The sequence below is a fragment of the Podarcis cretensis genome, assembly GCF_951804945.1.
Source record: "Podarcis cretensis genome assembly, chromosome: 2".
Classification (NCBI taxonomy): domain Eukaryota; kingdom Metazoa; phylum Chordata; class Lepidosauria; order Squamata; family Lacertidae; genus Podarcis; species Podarcis cretensis.
In genome coordinates, this window is record NC_137171.1 from 86,325,593 (window position 1) to 86,346,666 (window position 21,074).

The 21,074-nt window shown below is 43.6% G+C and overlaps 1 protein-coding gene across 9 annotated transcripts in view; it reads left to right on the plus strand.

Annotated features, from left to right (window-relative positions):
* The first annotated feature begins 170 nt into the window (after positions 1-170).
* Positions 171-21,074, plus strand: part of MGLL (monoglyceride lipase) — an 85,688-nt gene continuing 64,784 nt past the window's right edge. Inside the window, exons 1-2 of one of the 9 annotated variants that reach the window (XM_079964587.1) lie at positions 171-190; positions 8,867-9,005. In XM_079964587.1, coding sequence (XP_079820713.1) covers positions 8,881-9,005 — 125 coding nt within the window. In that variant the 5' untranslated portion in view covers positions 171-190; positions 8,867-8,880. Of the gene's footprint in view, positions 191-6,904; positions 7,198-7,291; positions 7,711-7,733; positions 8,271-8,588; positions 8,711-8,866; positions 9,006-21,074 lie in introns of those variants that run through there. The other 8 variants (XM_079964591.1, XM_079964586.1, XM_079964589.1 and 5 more) reach the window with 8 other exon arrangements.

Consider the following 21,074-nt stretch of genomic DNA (forward strand, 5'->3'; position numbering starts at 1 on the left):
TGTCGCCTGCCCTAGTGTGTGCCCGGAGGATGGTGACGGGAAACAGTTGAAAGAGGTGGGCTTGTTAGAAGGTTAAGGGGAGACTTGATAGCTGTCTTCAATAACATAAGAACAGGCCTGCCGGATCTAGTCCAGCGTCCTTTTCTCTCAGTGGCCAACCAGAAAAACAACTAAACAATTGCATCATAAGGTAAACAAGCAAAATTACAACATGAATTAAGCACAAGTCATCGTCTTTAGCTAGGATAGAGGTGACTAGCCTTTTGGGGGCCAAGGGTCACATTGGCTCATGGAGAACACTCTGGGAGTTGCACATCAACATGGGTTTTTGAAAGTGCACATTTTTGGGGGGTGGGAAGAAAAAGCTTTTGGAAGAACAGACTCGCAGCAAGGGATCTGTGGGAGTAGACAGTTGTTATTTTAAAGGATAACTTTCGGGAGCCCTTCAGGAACCTCCCAAAATACTTTTAGTATCACAGTGGGGTTACTGTGAGGGCACTCAGGAAAGAAAGAAAAATGGACAAAGGGCTTGGCATCACAGGGGGTGGGGCATGGAAACAGTCATTTTTCCCCCTTAGCTTCATTAGAAAACAACAAATTTGAGGGTGGCTTGGGAACCATAAAAACTTTGGGGGAATACGTGGGCCATGGGTTAGCCACCCCTGTGCTAGGGCTTCAAAGATGGAGAGATGAATATACCTAATGTTGGTTGCCAACTCATCTTTTCAATATGAATATTAAGGGCTATCACACCTGAAGTAGTTTTGAGCAGGCATCCTGTGATGTACCATTAGAAAATATTTGCAATACCCAAATATAGCAGTATATCCCATAGGCAGAAATGGAAGGGATTCAAAGTGGGGGAAAGAAAGGGCTCCAACCCTTCATTACACGACAGGGAAATTAGAAGTTCTTGTAACTGTCTCATGAGTAAGCCTGTGTGTGGTATGTGTCCAGGAAATAGGCAAAAAGTATTTATTCCTTGTACATATCTCAGAGGCCAATGTGGCTACTTTTATTTCTTACTTCCTGTTTTGTGGAAGATGAGAAAGAGAAGGTAATTTTATTCGCGTAGCAAGTATAGCCACTCCCCCCCCCCCCCAGTTCCCCGGTGTAATGTAACATTGCCAGAAAGGGGAATGACATTTCCATTATGACTCAATGGAAACTGTCATGTGGTGAACTCCCTTTGGGGAACCAAACCTTTATGTATACCAACAAGCAAACATGACCCTGCTAGAACAATTATATGTAAACATGCCATTTGTTCAAGGCTGCAATTGAAAATGTTGCTGGCTTTAGCATGTGTGCTTCCGCAAAGTCCTTAGCGAGATGCAGCAACGGGGTCACCTGCCTCTGGCTGTTCCCATACAGGCAGAACTGCTTGGAATTCTCAGCAAGCAGCCACGGCTGACCGGGACATCTATATTTTGACATGACCTTGCACAGTTGGGATCCCTTTCTCCTTCACTATGGAATTTCCTCAGGTGGCCATTCTTATTTCAGGAACTAAACCAGGATGAACAGCAGGCCGCCAGCCAGCTGCTGCTCATTAATTTCTCCTATGGTTGTGTCAGAGTACAAGAGGTGTGTCTGCAATGGCATTAATCCAAACTATGCAGAGGGTGATTCTGCATTCCTTGCATACCCAGGGCTATCGAGGAAGAAATGGGAAATAGGTATCATAGAATTGTAGAGTTGGAAGGGCCCCCGAGAATCATCTGGTGCAACCCCCTGCATTTCAGGAATATGCAAGTGGCCTGTAAACAGATCGAACCCGAGATCTTGGCATTTTATTAGAACATGGGCTAACCTAGGGTGCAGGAAGCTGCCATTGTTCCATTTAGTTCGGCCTTGTCTGCATTAACTGGCAGTGGATCGCCAGGGTTTCAGGCACAGATTTTTCCTAGCCTTGCCTGGAGACCCCGAGGAATGAACCTGGGACTGTCTGCATGCAAAGCATGGGTTCTACTACTGAGCTATGGCCCTTTATCCTACCCTGGGAAGGTTTTGGTACATATTGGCATGCATTACATTTTCATTTTAGCACCGCAGGTACTTTATCCATCCGAAACATACAGTAAGCAAGTAACAACTTCTGTTTAAATGCAAGTCTCGTTCAGGGCACTCTCCACTTCTATTGGTGTGCTGTCTTTTTCCTGCATTTTTCAGCAATGGATCTGATCACATGGCAGCTTTGAACAGGGATGCTGGTGCATGTGGCACATTCTTTACAGCCTGTATTGTACTGCACACAGCAGACCCACAGGGCTATGCACACGGCAGGAGTCATGGTATAATTCTGGGGTGAAAAGAACACCTGCTTTTGCAAGGTATCTGCTGTGGTTGCTTCTCGTGATGCTGGTTTAGTGCCCTAGCTACTGAACTGAAGAGTCTGACATCTACATTCATGTGCCACTGAACCACACCTTTACTGCCCATTTGCTCAGGACCCAGACTTTGCCTTCCATAGATGGATATAAAGGCTCCTTCCCTGTTCTAGTGCTGTAGTCTCCAGCACCACCTCCCACACTTTTCAGGTAGGTTCCCTGATCCTCTGGAACTGTGTGAGAGGGCACTAGTTGGCCGGTGGAGGCTCCAACTAGAGGAGGGAATTGGCAAAAGCACTGGCAAGAGCATCCTGGGAGCAGAACTCTGCTCAGGTGATGCTCTCAGTGGCAGGAATGAAGTCTGAAACCAACCCCCAGCTTAGCGAGATCTTTTTAGAGCTCTCTGCAATCTCATTTTTGTTTTTACCACCCTGAATTTGCTTTCACAGGAACTACTGATTAACACACATTGTAACCCAAAAGTTCATTGCACGTTTTACATAAATCCGAAAGGTGATTTGACACTTCCTGAATCTTTTAAATAGGACATCAAGCAATTACAGCTGGTTGACAAATAAGTCATTTTAATTTATTCGTTTTATTAAAGACATTTTATACTTAAAAGTTTAAAAGGCTCTTTCCCCCATTGCCTGCTCTATTTGGAGGCCTCCATTCTGCTTATTGAAGAAATTCATGGACTCCGAAGATGTTACAATATGTGGAAGTCTGTAATTCTGCTTTTTACTATTTGAAGTTTTAATAAAATCCTTTTATGTGATTTCATATAAGCTATAAAAGGAGGAAAATCTGCTTTGGATTTCTTTTTTATTATTAATGTGGTTTGAGAGTACTTTTTCAATTTGTTGTTGTTGTTGTTGGCATTTTCATTTCCTCTCCTTGGCTTTTGTTCCATATTTGAAATTTACCTGGGCACAATGCCTAGTTTTTCAGATACTGTTTACTGTAATTCTTAAGGTGCTAGAGGCTATTGGACATTGATAGGCATCTGAAAGAAAAAAATATATATAATTGGCTGCATTATGAGGATGAGACTGAAAAGGTTTGACTACCCATTTTCCCAGTAGGTTGCATAGAATGTGCTCTAAATAAAATATTCAGAGGAAAGTATGAAACATAATAAAAAATTGTACCTGATTTTATTTTATTTTATAGCTCATGATTGCACTACTTCAACAAGCATCAGGGGATCTTTGGAGGTGCCAGTCCCATCTTATATTTAATCCAGAGACATGCCTGTGTGATTGCCCTCCCATGGTTACTTCAGCATCAGAGTAGCTTCAGTTAATCTTGACCTTGGCAGTTGTGTATTCCAGAAGTTCATAAATGGAACCAAACCAAAACATCCTTACATAATTTTGGGGATGTTCAGAAGGGGTTGGCCTTTACAATTACTTTGGAAGGCTCTCCAAAGAATGCCCCCACTGGAAGGTGATGGCATGTTACTCTGTTGATGTTTCATCTGTATGGAAAGTTATACTAAACAGAATGTAATTGAACTGTGTTTAGACAGCATGTCTTGGCAGAATCATATAAGAAAAAGCAAAGGCTGGCTGAATGCGTGCCAATAAACTACAGTTGAATCATGACAAGATGGAGGTGCTGTGGGCATGTCCTGGCTATGTCCAGGGAGATGGTGTTCAGCCTATTTTATATGAGGTTGCACTCCCCTGACACAGCAAGCTAGCAGTTTAGAAGTGCTCCTGAATCCTCATTTTAATAATGCACATAAGCCTGAAGAATTCTTTACAGCCCAACAGCTTGCTTCTATCATTTCCTTGCTTGTTTTGTGTGAATAATGCTATCCATCTCCTTTGCTTTATATATATTTCTTCTGCAGAACCAATACATAATAAGGCTCTGATCAGCTTTGCTAGTATATCCCTTTGTTTTGAAAATGTGAGCAGTGACATTTTGTATTTGTGAAGCATCCTTGAAAACAGACAAGACATTCTGTGGCATCTCAAAGCATTGATTAGCTTTCTGGATTACAGGAAATGGCATAATATGAAGGCAACATTTCAAAATCCCAATAGAGTCTGTTGGGATTAGGAAAATCTGGCACATGCTCTGAAAGATTCACTTGTTTGACTTGTTTGTTACCATGCCATTAGATCTTCAGTCACTTGAGAGAATGTAGATTTCATGAGCCAGAAGTGTTCAGATCCAGCTGGAGCCTTAGGATTTTAGCAGTTCAAAAATCACTGAAATAATGCAGCAGTTTTGAAGCAAAGAGAGAGCCTGCCTAGGCCTCATAAGGCAGTAGACTATTTTAAGGGCACAATCTAACAGAAACTGAGCCCTTTATATACCACTGTTTTTCATGGGAGAGTTTTAAACATGCACATGAAGTCCTCATTAAATCAAGAAGTAACTTTGGCTCTTAAGTCAAAGTTAATTGCCATAAATAACTTTTCACTCAATTTGTTCGTAACAAAGTTGGCCTACATGTTTATTATAGTTATCTGACCACAAGTAGAACTCATAAAGGATGCTCACTGTATTCTACAAGGACTTTACTTTCTAGGATGAAAAGCAAACCTTTAGAGAAAATGGCATTTCCCATTGCATCTGTTATTCTAGGCCAGACTTTGCCAAGCTGGTGCCCTCCAGGTATTCTGGATTAAAACTCCCATAAGCCCCAGCTAGCCAGATGGTTGGTGCTGGTGGGAGCTGTAGTTCCAAACATATATATCTAGATAAATATATGAGATTATATGTTCTGATGTTTGTGATTTGAATGTATATTTATTAATGACATTTGTGTGCCACCATATAACATAAAAATTTCTGAGTGACTCTCTGTGCTTTTTAATTTTTAGTTGACTCAGGAGACCATTAATAGTAGCAGCATATATGAGCAGCCTTTGTACAGTGTATTCTACATAGATAAACTCAATAATTCTGAATGGTATATCAGAACAAGCATATGAAGCTACTTTCATGTAGCTGGATATTTGGTCCTTTTAACTACCTATGACAACTGGCTGCTGTTTGTCCTTTTGTATGCCACGCGTAACCCTATTATTATTATTATTATTATTATTATTATGCACATTAGAGCCGTGGGGCTGAGGTCACCTAATGAGTTTATCGCTGAGGCAGCATTTGAACAGGAGACTTTCCAAAGCTTACACTCATACTCCATACAATTCTGACTCTATAGCCAGGCCCATGTATGCAGAATGCAAAACAAAATCCCTATTATTATTTATGCTGAGCACTATTAATAGTAAGGCTCCTAACTGTAATTCACAATAAATTACAGCTGTGTACCTAAGGTCCAGGAGCTACTCTCAGATTTAGTGCTCAAAATTACAGATTGTTGGTGGTGGAGGATTAATAAACCATAAACCCCAAACAATCTACCACCAATTTTACTCAAACCACACACCTTCAAAAATCAGCGGGTGAGAGACGGTGCCGCAAAATGTATTGGGGGGGGGCTCTGTAAATCAGTGCTGGTCTCCTTCCCCTTGTTTAGAATAGCTACAGTCAGGGATGCATCTAGGCCATGGGTAGGCAACCTGGGCCGGATCTGGCCCAATCGCCTTCAAAATCCGGCCCGCGGACGTTCCTGGAATCAGTGTTTTTACATGAGTAGAATGTGTGCTTTTATTTAAAATGCATCTTTGGGTTATTTGTGGGGCATAGGAATCCGTTCATTTTTTCCCCTTCAAAATATAGTCCGGCCCCCACAAGGTCTGAGGGACAGTGGACCGGCCCCCTGCTGAAAAAGTTTGCTGACACCAGATCTAGGCAATTTTAAACTTTGGTCTTATGACCACCCCCCCACCCCCCTTTTCAATAGCAGTATAATGTGGTGACTCAATGCCGTGAGCCAAGTGTGCTGTATTCGAGGCCCTCACCTGCTCATTCCCCTAAATGAGGCCAGATCTATTATGAAACTAATGAAGCTTAAATCTTCAGGGTCCCTAATCCTGGAGGGGTGAATAAAGAAGCAACTTTATTCACACACGTATATAACACTCCCCTAATTTTCATCTTCCTCATAACTTGAAAACTATAAAGGCATTGGGGGGGGGGTTTCAAACGGGACTTTGACATGTGAGCCAATCCAGTGCAGCAATTTAAATCAAAATCTGAAATGTAGTAGTAAAGTTGTTTTTTAAAAACAAAACAAAACAAAACAAAACACACAGGTGGAGCAACCCCCGTGAAGATGATAACAATGGTTACCCAGGCCTTCTTGCTGGTTGCGAAGAAGCCCCCCTAACAGTTCAAGCTGCAGTCCCCCCCAAAAGCTTCAGGGTCCGCCACTGAGCGGGGCCCAGGTCTTCTGCCCTCAGAACCCCCGCCAAGTGGCACCACCTGCCCACTGGCAGCTTTACCCCTCGAGCGGAGGTGCTTGGCAGGTATGCGGAGGTGGAGGCCTTCTTAGTTCCTCCTCAAGAGGCGCCACCAAAGAGGAACTGCACCGCGCTGCCCTCCTTGACACCCAACAAGGCGATGCCCTAAGATTCTGGGTTCGGCGCGGGGGAGGAGGAAGAAGGGCTCCGCCCGCGCGCCCCAGGGGAGTCACCCGGCCCCGGGCGTGGCAAGCAAGCCAGGTCTCCGCGCGTGGCCACCAGTGGGAAGATCTCTCGCAGCAAGGCGCGGGGGAGGTGGGGAAGAGCTCCTTCTGCCGCCGCCGCCGCCGCCGCCGCTCCTCCTCCTCCTGTGCGCCCGCCTGCCCTACCAGAAAGGGAAGGCGTTTATTTCCTCGGCCTTAGAATAAACCCCTCGGGCGCCTCGGGCGCTTTGTAAGGTCTACCTGCCTGCGAACGGAGCGAGCGGCTCCGCGCCTGGCACCATCTCCGGCAAGCAGCCCGGCGCGTCTCGGCACCTGGTAACGAAGCCCTCTCCTCTCGCCCGCCCGCCCGCCCGCCACAATCCCCGCCTCCACCGCCGCCGCCGGGAAAGGCAACGCGCGCGCCTCGGCGGAGTTGCGGATCGCGTCCTCTCGCGGCGGGCGCCTGCTTGGATCCGAATCTGCTCCTTGCTCGAGGCTGCCGCTCCGCAACACGGGCTGATTCAGAAAGCGGGTCTCCCCGTTGCCTTTCCTGAAGCCCTAAAACACACAAGCAGAGGGCGTGCGGTCGGGGGGAAGGTTGCTTGCTTTTCAAATGCAGTAACCCGGTGGCTTTAATCCCCGGGTGTTTGGAAGCAGATCTTGCGGAAAGGAATAGGCAGCAGGGACCCCAGGTATTTTCCAACCGGGGTCGCAGCAGTAAAGACATCTCTCTCCTCCCCCTTCCATCTCTTCCCTTGACCTCGTATTGGCAGCAAAGTTTGAAAGCAACCTGCAGCCGGCCCCGCCTGGGAACTTTCAGTTTAACGGGTCCATGGCTGAATGTTCAAGGTGCCTTTGATGTTTGTGTACGAGCGCGTGTGCGAGTGGGGAGAGAGAGAGCAGCTTCTGGGAAGCGGACTCTTGCTTGCTTGCTTGCTTGCTTCCTTCCTCCCCCCCCCCCACCCCGGCTACACTTTATCACCCACCTTCTTCCTCCCACCAGCCCACACGCGCGATTTGCTTAAGAAGAACGGCGCGGGGTGGGGGAGTGTTGAAATTAGCAAGAAGTGGTAAATTGATTAAGACCAGTTTCCTCCTGCGAGAAAGCGCGCGAGAGAGCACTTGCAAAGAGGAGCGCGGGAGGGGGAAGAGCTAGAGCGAGAACCGATCGCAGGCAGCCCAGCCCCTGTAGAGCACAGGAGCTTGCAAAGGAGGGGTGGGAAGTGAGCATTGCTGCTGGTAGCGGCTCAGTTAGCTGCCGTTTGCAACGGTGAAGAATTGATCTAGCCACTAGCGGGGTGCTGGGTGTTAGGCGGGGTGTTCCTGCGGCTCCTCGGCGACGTGCAAAGCGCTCTCCTTGATTGCATTTGACTTGCAATGCCGGCAAACCGTGCACAGGATGAAATCAGGTTTGTTACGACGTTCTGTATAGGGTTTTCTTTTACCCTCCCTTTCCTCACATGTCAGAAAGGATCATAGCAACAAGGCAGTGTCAGTCACCTCATTACAGTGTCTCTTGTGCCGTTCTTTGGAGATATGTGTGTTTTTTTAAAAAAGAGATGATGAATCTTTTATGCAGCTGGCTTCTTGTATCCATACAGGAGCTTCACAATTTGCACTTGATTGCAGCTAAAATCTTTTTTGTGTGTGTAAGATCCGCTTCCCTAAACTGATGGAAAATAAACACAGATGGGAGATGAGGAGTGGGGGGGACTACAAGCCATAATGAGGCAGTGTGGTTGGGTGCTCTCTCTCCTTTCTACCCTTTGAGCATTTTCTTCCTGCAAAAAGAAAATGTGAGCCTTCAATCTGCAGAGCAGTTGCATGGAGCAGAAGAAATCCAGCCTAGGTTTGTGCATCTTTGGAAAGTGGAAGAGGTTTACTTGAATAGTGCAAGTTGATCTGTGGATTACTCTCTTCCCTGTATTCACGGATTCCTTTGCATGCAGACTCTTTCCAACAATTATGCTTAAAAGTGTCTATTTCCTCTTTCCACACCTTGTAGGTCACTCTTCTAGAATGCCAGAGGAAAGTTCCCCACGGAAGACTCCCCAGAATGTTCCCTATCGGGACCTTCCTCATCTGGTCAACGCTGATGGGCAGTACCTTTTCTGCAGATACTGGAAGCCATCCACCCCACCAAGGTGAGCACTGCAAAGGGGAGCGTTTCTTGTGTGTAAATAAATAAGACACCTTTCATTCAGCTTCACTCCTGTTTGTTCTGCTGTACAGAGAGTAGCACAAAGAATGTGTTCTTTGTCAAACAGATCCTTGCCCCAAGCAACTTCACTTCAAAGGCTGTAACACCCTTGGTCCTTCAGTATTTGTGATGGAGTAATGTTGCATGTTGAAATATTGCACTAATATAACTATTGGTAAGCCCATCTTGAGTAAGGCATTGCATGCTGTTGCGGTAAGAGAGGAGCTGTCTATTAATCATTCATCCTCCTACTCATTAGAATAGGCCTTAAAAGCAACTCACATGAGTAAGGCTTGGAAGATTGGGACAGTTCTGTTTCTTAACCCAGTGAAACCAAATGCCGTGAGAAAATTCAACATGTAAATAAATATGTTAATCAAACACTGTTGAGTTTCAGAGCTGTGTGAAGCTTCAGGTTGCACAGTCCTTACCATTATTTTAGGGCAAGTAAGTAAAAACTTCAGAGCCAAGTTAAAATGGTTATACATCTCAGTTCAATGGCAAGTTTGCCCACATGTTGGATGATTATTTACTTTTCCTAATGGTAGCTGTGTACTGAGATGACTCTTTAGCTTGGCCATAGGGTTCTACTGGAACTCAAGAGCCCTGAAGATAGGTTCAAATAACAGTCAAAATTACCAAATAATCAGTCATTTAGATAATCCCATTTTCATAATCCCCTGCAGAATAATGACTTCTTGGATATGGTTCTTCAGGAAGCATGAATATTGCACTCTAGGTGGACTTATGTGGATTTTCCTCATTTTTTGTTATTTCTGTCCTTTTTCTCTACTGAAGCTGGCTTGTTGAATATAAATGCCAGCTCTAGCAATGGAGGAGAGTTACATATAGAAGAGTGAGACTATTGTTCTGCTCTTTGTCTTTTCTGCAGGCGAACAGGATAAGCTCTGTTTATTTTTACATTGCAAGGCAAGAAATCATATTTGGAAAATGGTTACCCAAGGAACAGTAGGGAATTCAGCTTTCCTGTCTCAGTGGATTCTGTAGCTACCCCAACTACAGTAGTTAGGCTTTGCATGATGCGACACCTGGCTGAAGACAGGGACATAAAATTTCCATATTGTGTGAGAGCAATGATCCATTCTAGACTATGAACTTGTCTCCAGCAGCACTTCTAGAAAATGGGAAGGGCAGCAATGGGGCAAGCACGAAGTCATTGATCTAGGTGATCTTTCCCATTAGCTTTTGAAGCTATGGAGATCATTGGCTAGTGTTTTCCTGTGAGCCTAAGAGAGAGGTTACAAGGCTCAGTGGACTATTGATCTGACTGTGGACGTTTTATGTTGCTCCTGCCTTCAGTTATTTAGCATATAAAACTTGTGAACTGCTGAAGTTTGGGGATACTAAAGCAGTTCTTTCAATAAAAAGGACTCCTGATTCTTCTTATAAGCTGCTGTCTTTAGTGCATTGTGTCCCATATCATTCATGAAAAGAATCCATTAGTGTAATTTTGTCATCATTCAAGGCCTACCTTAAGCTTTCAACCTTTCACCTAGAAACAAAACCTGTAGAATCCTTGGGCTTTGCTGTTTACAGCATGCAGAAGCCACCCTCCGAAATGGTACTTCTGTATCATTTCAAATGAATTGCTTCAGCAGCTTGCACCTGGGTTTGTTTTGTTTTTGTTTTTGCTACTTGTAAGTCAAGGATGTGTTCATTTTAGAGGCTCTATCCTGAGTCCTCCCAGGGTCAGTGGACAAACCTTACAAGATTTGGAGATGTCTGTAAAGCATCTACCTTGGCCAGACTTCAACTACATGATCCATGTGGCAGCTCTGCCAAACCTGAGGGTAACTTACTGGCACTGCTTGCCACAGGAGTTCTGGCATCATCCTTAAAGATTTCCTCTACTGAACAAATTCAGAATCAAAACAAGCTGCTTCTGTGAAACCAGCCTGTCACGTATTATAATGCTAATTAATCATTAACTGCCCACAGTGTTCTTCAGTGAGTTTTAGAATTGCGTTCCCCTTTCATGTTTAATTTCTTAGCAAATGAGTGGTGCTCACATGAGTCTTTGATCAAGAAATGAAAGGATGGCAAAGCAGTGAAAGTTAGAACTTGGCATTTCATTCCTCCTGGTAGCTTGGTGTCTGCACACACCAAGTGGTTAATTGAGAGCAAGATTGCCCTAGTTTTGTGACAACAAAGTAAACAGGATCAGGGCTGCTCACTTACAAGTGGCTCTTAAGTGTGTGGAGCCGTTTATTTTTAGCCTCTGATGTATTGTGAGTTATGTGTGAGAGAGGGGGAAATTGTAGGTTGCTGAATAATAATTTATCAGCCGCATCCGACTTTCATGGGACAATCTTGAAATACTAGGATACTTGGAGAAAACGCATTCCTGGACACTTTCCAAAGCATCCTTTAATTCCCTGCTTCTTCTTTAGAAGCACTACGGCTTTTGTCTAATTATTAATGATAAACTATAATAATACTGAGGAAGACAGTTATATTTTGTGACTCTTTTTTGTTTTGTTTTGTTTTACCTTGATCCTATTGAGTATAGGGTTGGACTAAGTGTTCATAAGAAAAAACTCTAGAACTTGCTAGGTAGGTTTCAGGCATTTTTCTGTGACATAGCAACTTTTGAATCTTTAAAGCGGCAATTGCTTCACACATACATATCCCCTTGTGAATATAAAATGAGAAAGCCACCACATGTAAACTTCCCGAACTTGACACACGTGCATAGAAACATTAAGTCTCATGAAGTTTAGGATAGAATTCCATGTAGTGTTATGGCGAGTGTTCCAGTGGTGCAAGGATTTTGCACGCTCTCCCTCTTTCCCCTCTTGCGTTCCTCAAAAGAGCTTCTGGGTGTTCCCCAAACCTCTGGAGCAAAGGCAAGAAAGAAGAGGAAGGGAAGTGATACACTGGTGCAAGTGAATAATGTCTGAATCTGTGTGGAATTGTGTTTCATCCAGTTGGTCCACATGCCTGTGGCCTGTCTTGAGTGAAATGCTGACTTACCTGTGTCTCCCCATCTCCCACTATATTCAATATACAAACCCAGGAGCCAACAATCACAGTGAAAAATTCAATTTTGCTTTGAAGGTGATGATCACCAGGCTGTAGGCTCTAAGGTAGACTAGAAGTTTTCACTTAGGATGTGGGGTGGTTTTTTGCTTTCACTGCTCAGGTATCTCAACAGGGCGATGCAGATGTGTCTTTCCAATTGCAGAAGCTGTTCAACTTGTTGAACTTGATCTGTGGGAAAATATGTCAAAATCCATTTGAAATGTTATGTTGCAGTCTGTTTGGTGTGTAATCTGGGTTGGGTTAATTTAGTCTTGTTGTTTCATTTCTAATAATGAGAGAAACACTGTTTGTTTTAATTAAAGCAGCACACAAATCGCTCGCAGGAAAGTAGGTACAATTACCCAATATAATTGAAGCTATAGCTACACAGTGAAAGAACAAGTTCGAGGTAGTTCAGCAATGTTTGGAAGTTCAGGTAATCATTAATGCAGGAAAATTGTAAACTCTTCCTAGGGGTGAGGGGAGAAAAAGCACATTCCCCTATTTCAATATTAGTTAAGCCAAGTCTTTCCAATAAAGGCTAGAAAACCCCTGCTTGCCACATGTAGAGAATATACACCTCACATTACAATAAAATACCCTCTTCTCCCCTCCCTCGTTCATCTTGTTGCATTGGGTTTTTTGGTCTTCCAGAAAATCAGTCAAATCAGTAAAGCACTTCATAAATAGCTACATTTTTTGGTGACTGTTTATGACTGCATAGGGACGCGGGTGGCGCTGTGGGTTAAACCACAGCGCCTAGGACTTGCTGATCAGAAGGTCGGCAGTTCAAATCCCCGCGACGGGGTGAGCTCCCGTCACTCGGTCCCAGCTCCTGCCCACCTAGCAGTTCAAAAGCACGTCAAAGTAGATAAATAGGTACCGCTCCAGCGGGAAGGTAAACGGCGTTTCCGTGTGCTGCTGTGGTTCGCCAGAAGCGGCTTAGTCATGCTGGCCACATGACCCGGAAGCTGTCTGCAGACAAACGCCAGCTCCCTCTTTTTTTTTTTTAAATCATATTTATTAGAATTTCCAGAAAAATCCAAAATATAAAAGAAAAAAGAAAAAGAAAAAAAGACAAAAAGAAACATTTAAATTTAAGCCTTACTTTCATTAACATCTTTCCAGGACTTCCCCACCTCACCCCCTCCTGTATTCCATTTCCATTATATTAGTTCCACAAGTTCTTACCCCAAATTTTAAGCTTATTATAATTGACCCAATATTCAATTTAATTCATCTTGTATAACCACTTTCCCTTTAAATTCGACCGTCCTTCAGCTTAAAATTTTTCCCCCCTAAGATCGACCCCTGTTCCCTTCCACGAACTCCCATCTTTAATACACCGAAAATAAAAAATAAAGAAAACATAGTTCAGAATATAGTTTTACACCCTTTGGATTCCGAATTTCCCTCCCCCCTTTCCCGGTTTCGATCCCCAATGTCCGTCAGTCTATCTACTGTCATCCTGGAGACCCCACATCCATGTCCAGATCTCTCTCAGCTCCACTTTGCCGTCTTTTTAGTAGTCTTTGCCATCTTTTTAATAGTCTTTAATTTCGAACACCCAATCTTGGAAAAGCTTTATCTCAAGAAGGTCCATTTTTCTTCCATCCAGATCTCTATATTCAAGAGTAAAACTCAAATTTTGTTTCTTAATCCTTTTGAATCTGGATGTTCCAAATGTTCCCACTTCCAGCTTAGTCCAATTCTTGTTGTTCTCTTTCCTCACTTTCCTCAGGTTTCTTTTCCTGTTCCGCTGCAAAAACATTCTAATCCAAAAGCTTCTAGTTCCTCTACAGAGGCTTTATTTATTTATTCAGGAACAAAAACTTGCGTCAAGTCCCTTCCGTTCTTCAATAGATATATCTATTGTCTCCTTTAGTGTAGAGACCTCTGTAGACAAAATAGTGTTTCGCTTTTGCAACTTTCCCAGGAGATAAAAAGTCCTGTGCAGTTCCACGAGTATTTTTCCACTTACAACGATTCTTGTAGTGTCCCAAAGCTCCCTCTAGAGGGATTGCAGTAACTTAATTTCCTTCCAGATCACACCCAAAAGTCAAACTAACATTGTTATTCCTTGTTTTCAACAATTTATATCCAAATTGTAACAAATCTAACCGGCAAAGTCGTCGTAACAAAGTTCTCCTTTTATTCTCCAACTTTGACAGCTGCTTTAACAGCTGTCAAAATCTCTATATCTCCTCTCCAGGCTCTCTCACGGATCACTCCCGGTTCCCGGGGGGTTGCGCTTTAGCTCATACAATCCACTTTTCTCCTCCAGCACAATCTTGCAATTTCCCATCGTGAAATTAATAACTTTTATCAATAAAAAACAGACCCTTCTCTCGATCTTAGTTGTCAGATCCTTGCTTTAAATCATCTACAACAGGGGGGAGGCGGACTTCCTTTTTGCACCTCCCCCGCTCGTTCCGAATTTTAAAAAAATTAATTCCTTTTAGATACGATTTCCCAATTACTCACGGGTTGTTATTTTTGGTCCAACTTTTCAATGGAAGAAGTCAGCGCTCTCCATCGAATGGCATGCGGCTTCGCTCGGCAGGGGAAGCGGAGGACTCATAGCACCACACCACCCCCCGTCCCCCGCTCCGCAGCCTTTAAAAAGGCTCCTTCGTGGGTCGGGGGGGCGCAAACGGTGCCCGCCGAGTCACCAGGTCCATGGGCTTCTGCGCCCATGGTTTTTGAGGGTCCCCGCGTCGCTGGCGCGGCGGGACCCAACCCCTGCCGAGCAGACTCCCTCCGGAGCTCGGAGGGAGTCCGCCATTCGGCGATGGCGCCAACCCGGAAGTGCAAACGCCAGCTCCCTCGGCCAATAAAGCGAGATGAGCGTCGCAACCCCAGAGTCGGTCACGACTGGACCCAATGGTCAGGGGTTCCTTTACCTTTACTTATGACTGCATAAACCATCTGAGTCTCCTGAGTTAAAAATTATGCTTACTTTTTTGAGAATATGGGCCAGCCACTTTTCATGTTTAATGTCCTAAAGCGAATCATATACAGTACCATTTTTTGGTTTTTTAAAATGTCTTTGGAAATGGTTTTCCCTTTGAACACAAGCACACACCATTTAAGGTAGAGGCCTGCTCTGGGCCTTTGGCTCTTAGCTTCAGGTGTAGTAGTAGAGCAACTGAGCAACTTTCAATTTCTTCTGTCAAACATGGAAACCAACCAGCAGGCATTGGGGAGAATCATTGTGCAAGGGCTCATTTGGTCATTCTAAAGAAGCAAAGGCAAATACCCCTTTTTGTCCTAAGCTTTTGAAGGATTGTACTGGACAGCTATTGATATTTGGAAGTATTCCCTTTTTTGTCAGTATTTCCATTGTTTACTTGTTCACCCTGAACGCTTAATTCTTCTAAGTGGGTTAGGCTTCTTTTACTATTTATTATTGCCTATTCAAGTTTCTAGCCCCTAAGTGTTAGTTATGTAGGTTTAGGGAGAGCACTGTTTAATCCTCCTGTGTTGTGATGTTGCTGTCTTACACTGTTTTGCTTGCTGAGTAATAAGAATAATAATTTCATTATTTATATGCCAACACTAGGTTGCCCCAGCCACTCTGGGTGGCTCCCAACAAAATATTAAAAACACAATAAAACATCAAATTGATATACAGCATTTTATTGTACGTGTGTGTGTGTGTTTCATAGAATCATTTGTTTGTGTTTGCATATGTGTTTAAATTCTTTGGGGGGACACTTTGGTTTAAAAAGCAGTATATAAATTAATGGTAATAACAACATAATCATTCCGTACTAGGAGAAGGAGGAGTGTGCTATTGATACTTTGAAGGCCGTGCATTGCACTTAGGGCAGTGCCTGAACTCTCTGAATTGTCCATCAAGAAAGCCTACCCCTTTCTTATGTAACTTGCTTATGTTATTAGAGAAAGGGGTCTTTTTAAACATACAATCTTTGAATAAACTACTGTCTGCCTGACGTCTCTGCCGGTAAAGGAGCAATTTCTGGTTCACCTACAAATCTCTTGTAAAGATAACTATCTTTCCTTCAGACCTAAAGCCAGGGGTGGTGGCAGCATTTAGGAGAGTAGGATTGGCTCCTGGCCCAACACGTCCCAATGAGTTCAATGGGACTTGCTCCCTATTAAGTGTAGATAGGGTTGCTATCTGAGTGTCCCTTGTCTCCTACCATCTATTAATTGAAGATGAGATAATGATGCTTGTGTTGGATCAATGCCAGTGTTAGTGAAGCCTTGAAAGTAGGGGGATACAAAAGGTTTTTAGCATCTGGAAAGACCAAGGTGTTTACGAATGCTGTTATTTATTATTCAGTCCAGCTAGATTGCTTCCTAATGTGTTTAATCTGAAATAGTATACTATGTAAATTGTTGTGTTAGGCCTGCTGAAGATATTGCAGAGAAGTAGTTATGTGTTTTAGGAGTACATAATTGCAGGCAGGAGGAGACTTAGCACTGGCAAATCAGCACCCCATCCCATCTATATCTCAATGTCATGAGTAGCTTTCAGTCTTTCTTCTTTCCCAGGGAGTCATCTTATCTATTCAGTTCCTCTTAGTGTTACTGCATTCCTCTGCACCATGGCGACTGCCTTGTTAATTTTCAGTGGGACACCCTTTATGATTTTTTCTCTCGACTCAACGATGGAAAAAACCCAGCTTCAAAATAAGAAGATATTTTTTAAAAAATACAGAAGTCCTGCTTCACATCTTGCTGTTGATGCTCAAACAGGCCTCATTAGTGCGATAATTTTTTTCCAGTTGCCACAAGAATGCTCCATAAAAACAAATCTGTCTTTGTTTTGCAGTGGGAAAACCCATGAAAGAAGGCAAACAAGCTGGTTCATGAATCATGGTTAATGACACCATGAAGATGACTTGGAACACAGGTCTCTAGCATGACAGACACTGGCAGGTGGGGGAACCCTTGCAGGCAGTCACCACTTACGGATGCTTCTGCAGCGGCTGTCTTCATGATCACAGAAGTCCCCCCATGACCAAACAGTCAGTCATATTATAATTGTTTTGTCTAGAGCCACGTTCAGATGGTAGCAGTTTCATTTTTAAAATTATCTTCCCCATCTCCCCCCCAAAATGCCCCTGCAGATGGTATTATGTAATGATATGGCATCATTCACATTGGGCCCTTGTAAGGAAGAAAATAATGCTAATGAGTTGCTGACTGAAGCAGTGGCAATTTTGTTGTTGTTGTTGTTAAGGAAAGAATAGAAAAGTGATACTGGACTAGAATCTTCTGCTTCCTCCTTCTTTTCTAATGCTAACCAACCACCACCTAATAATAATAATAATAATAGCAGAAGGCACTTGCGTGGTCAGTTCACATCAAGTCCAAAGAAATGAGAGATTCCATGCGGTATATATATCCTCCAGGCACCCTCTCCCCCCTTCCCCAGGAATCCAGCCACGTAAGCTTATACACGTAAGTTGACATCACAGATGTTCCTGCTCCTGGTGGAGATGCCAGGGATAATAATAATACTGTAGTCAAATTTCTATACCACCCTTCGCCTGAGGATCACAGAGCAGTTTACAATAATAAACAACAACAGCAAAGCTGCTTATGCAAGCTGCTGCCATTCACTGTAGACAGTACTGAGCTGGCTGGACCAATGGACTGACTCAGTACAAGGCAGCGTCCTAGGTTCCTAATAGAAAACTGGTTAGAAACAAAAAAAGATGCAGCTCTTTTTTGCTCTACCTTCCACTCTGCAAGAATGCCAAACAAGCATCTGGTGGAAATTTTGACCTGGTGCCAGCTTATTTGCTTTATTCGTTTATTATTTACTTGCAGTACTTATAGGTTGCCCTGTAACAAAGCTGTCACAGTGGCTAGCAAGAAATAAAACATTTTAAAATTAATCAGCAATGAAACTGCTGTAAAGCTTGGTCCTCCCCACCCTCTATGCCAGGTATTCATTACAATAAAATAAAACTAAAGGCTTGCAGAACATCATGCTTAGTGTGGCCCTTAGATTTGTGTCCCCATGGAGAACGCTGGCAAAGGGACCTCATACAAGTGGAGGGACAAAGGGCTGGGAACAGGTCCGACTTTCTCCTGCCTTTTCTGTATCCACCCACTGTGAGTGTTTGTAGTTCTCAGCTTGTCTCCTTACTAATAAGGAAAGCAGCAATCCTTTGTGGGCACAGTGTTACAGGGGTTGAACAGGGAAGATGGAGGTGACTATATATAGTGTAGATTTTCAGACGCACATATCTTTTCCTTTTTTTAAAGGGCCAAATCCCAAATAAAAGATACAAGCTAGCCGCTGATTTCCCAGCAAGGGGAAAACGAACAGCCCACATACAAAGAGAGCTGAACTTCAGTAAATTTTCCTCTAGGAAGGTTTTCTGCCAGGTGACTCCAAATGTTACTTCCACTTTTCAGCTGGAAATTACTGCATGATGATACTGATCAAGTAATGGAAGGAAATGTACCACATTTTAAGTATAGGCCAAGAGCTCACGCTTGCTTTGGGTTTGTCCTAATACTTGTAGTAAATCCATTTGTAGAAAGATTTTGCACTCCGTTAATGCGTATAGATGGTGACGGCCAGATAAGGAGAAGGTGCCAGATGAAAACAAATTGCATGGTTTAAAGATAAGAATGATTAGTAACCTCTTTTAAAGAAAGTCCCTGATCTAGCAAAATACTATATATATCTTAAGTCCCCCCCCCCCCCCGCCCCCGGGTTTGGAGGGTCCAAGGGTGCAAAATATGGTCCTTTCTAAAAATGGAGAGCAAATGTAATTTTCTGGTCTGTCAGTGCTTTTAGCCAGTTTGTGGGCTGCAAGGGAATATTTTAATAACGTTTCCTCCGTTGTTATTCAGTGCAAGGTTTTAGACTTGTCTGTCAAACATGCGCAGAGACATAGTTTCTTTGTTGTGCCAGGCCAGAGGGAGAAAAAGGTATTGGGGAAGCGGTTAGTAATTAAACTTTAGGGAGATCAGTATCTCACTGACCTAGTGGTACATATGGAATAGTTAAACTTCAAATTAAGAATTCTGCTTCATGCTGTCCATTTATAAACAATAGATGACAGGTCGGCATTAAATTTAGTAGGGCCATGCATTTAAAAATCCTTTGGATTGTAAACAAGCATGTTTTTATCTTTACTGTGAGAGCCTCCAGACACAGAGGGTAACATGCTTACTTGTAATGGGTGCAGTGCCATTGCATTCTGGGCGGCTCACAGCATACATATATCAGAAAATAATAATAATAATAATAATAATAATAATAATAATAATAATAATAATAATAATTTATACCCCGCCCATCTAGGTGGGTTTCCCCAGCCACTCTGGGTGGCTTCCATCAAAACACTAAAATACAGTGACCTACTGAACTTTAAAAGCTTCCCTAAACGGGGCTGCCTTCAGATGTCTTCTAAAAGTTTGGTAGTTATTTTTCTCTTTGACATCTGGTGGGAGGGCATTCCACAGGGCAGGTGCCACTACCAAGAAGGCCTTCTCTGTCTGGTTCCCTGTAACTTGGCTTCTTGCAGCGAGGGAACCGCCAGAAGGCCCTTGGCGCTGGACCTCAGTGTCCGGGCAGAACGATGGAGGTGGAGACACTCCTTCAGGTATACTGGACCGAGGCCATTTAGGACTTTAAAGGTCAGCACCAACACTTTGAATTGTGCTCGGAAATGTACTGGGAGCCAGTGTAGGTCTTTCAAGACCAGTGTTATATGGTCTCGGCGGCTGCTCCCAGTCACCAGTCTAGCTGCCGCATTCTGGATTAGTTGTAGTTTCCAGGTCACCTTCAAAGAGCGCATTGCAGTAGTCCAAGTGAGAGATAACGAGAGCATGCACCACTCTGGCGAGACAGTCTGCGGGCAGTTAGGGTCTCAGCCTGCGTACCAGGTGGAGCTGATAAACAGCTGCCCTGGACACAGAACTGACCTGCGCCTCCATGGACAGCTGCGAGTCCAAAATGACTCCCAGGCTGCGCACATGGTCCTTCAGGGGCACAGTTACCCTGTTCAGAACCAGGGAGTCTCCCACATCTGCCCACCCCATCCCCCCAAAACAGTACTTCTGTCTTGTCAGGATTCAACCTCAGTCTGTTTTATGACTTCATTATGAAAATGTTGCCCTCAAATGTGAAAAATAGAGTTATACATAGTGGCGCCAATTCAATGCCTAAATGTCATTTTAAAGTGGAGCTGTGTGACCCAGTCCTTTTCATATCTACTCTGAAGCAGGCTCCACTATATTTAGTAGAACTTACTCTCAAGTAAGTGTATATAACAGTGTGGTGTTCTGCACTTCAGCAGTGTGATTAATATCCCAGCCCTGAAATCCCATTGATGTGGATGAAGCTGTGTCCATTGTGGGAGCTCTAATTTTCAGTCATATTCCTCCAATCACAAGATGCAGAATTCTACTTGAGAAAAAGAAAGAAGACAGCAGCTGAGATTTTTAGAATATAACCTTGCCCTGACCTTCATAATATGCCATGGTGACAGCATATATAGCCTGGGATATTAGAATGAAATCTTAGTAGATTAAAGGGGTTTTAGCTGATGAGTTGGGCAGCTTCACCTGATTAATCAATCAGTTACCCAACTGTAAATAATTATCTGTACATCTGGGGGCAGAGAAGAACAGCACATAAGAGTCTTGACTTTTGCTGCTGTTATTAACCCAGATAGAATTCTCATACCTATTGGAGAGTAATAAAACAATATTAGAAACAAGAGAGACAAAAAATATTATCTAGTTCAACACCCTGGTACCAAGCAGAACCATCCCTTCTCAGATCAGCGTGTTCAATCGACAGTATGCCGCAGCCAGAGACAGAAGTGTCACAGAAAGCTTCTTCCAGAGCATGTGGCTGCAGAATACTCAACTAGTGAGCCCAGTCAGGTACAAGTAAAATCCCCCTCCCAACATTTTACTGTACCTTCACCACCACCTCCTCCTCCTCCTCCTCCTCCTCCTCCTCCTCCTC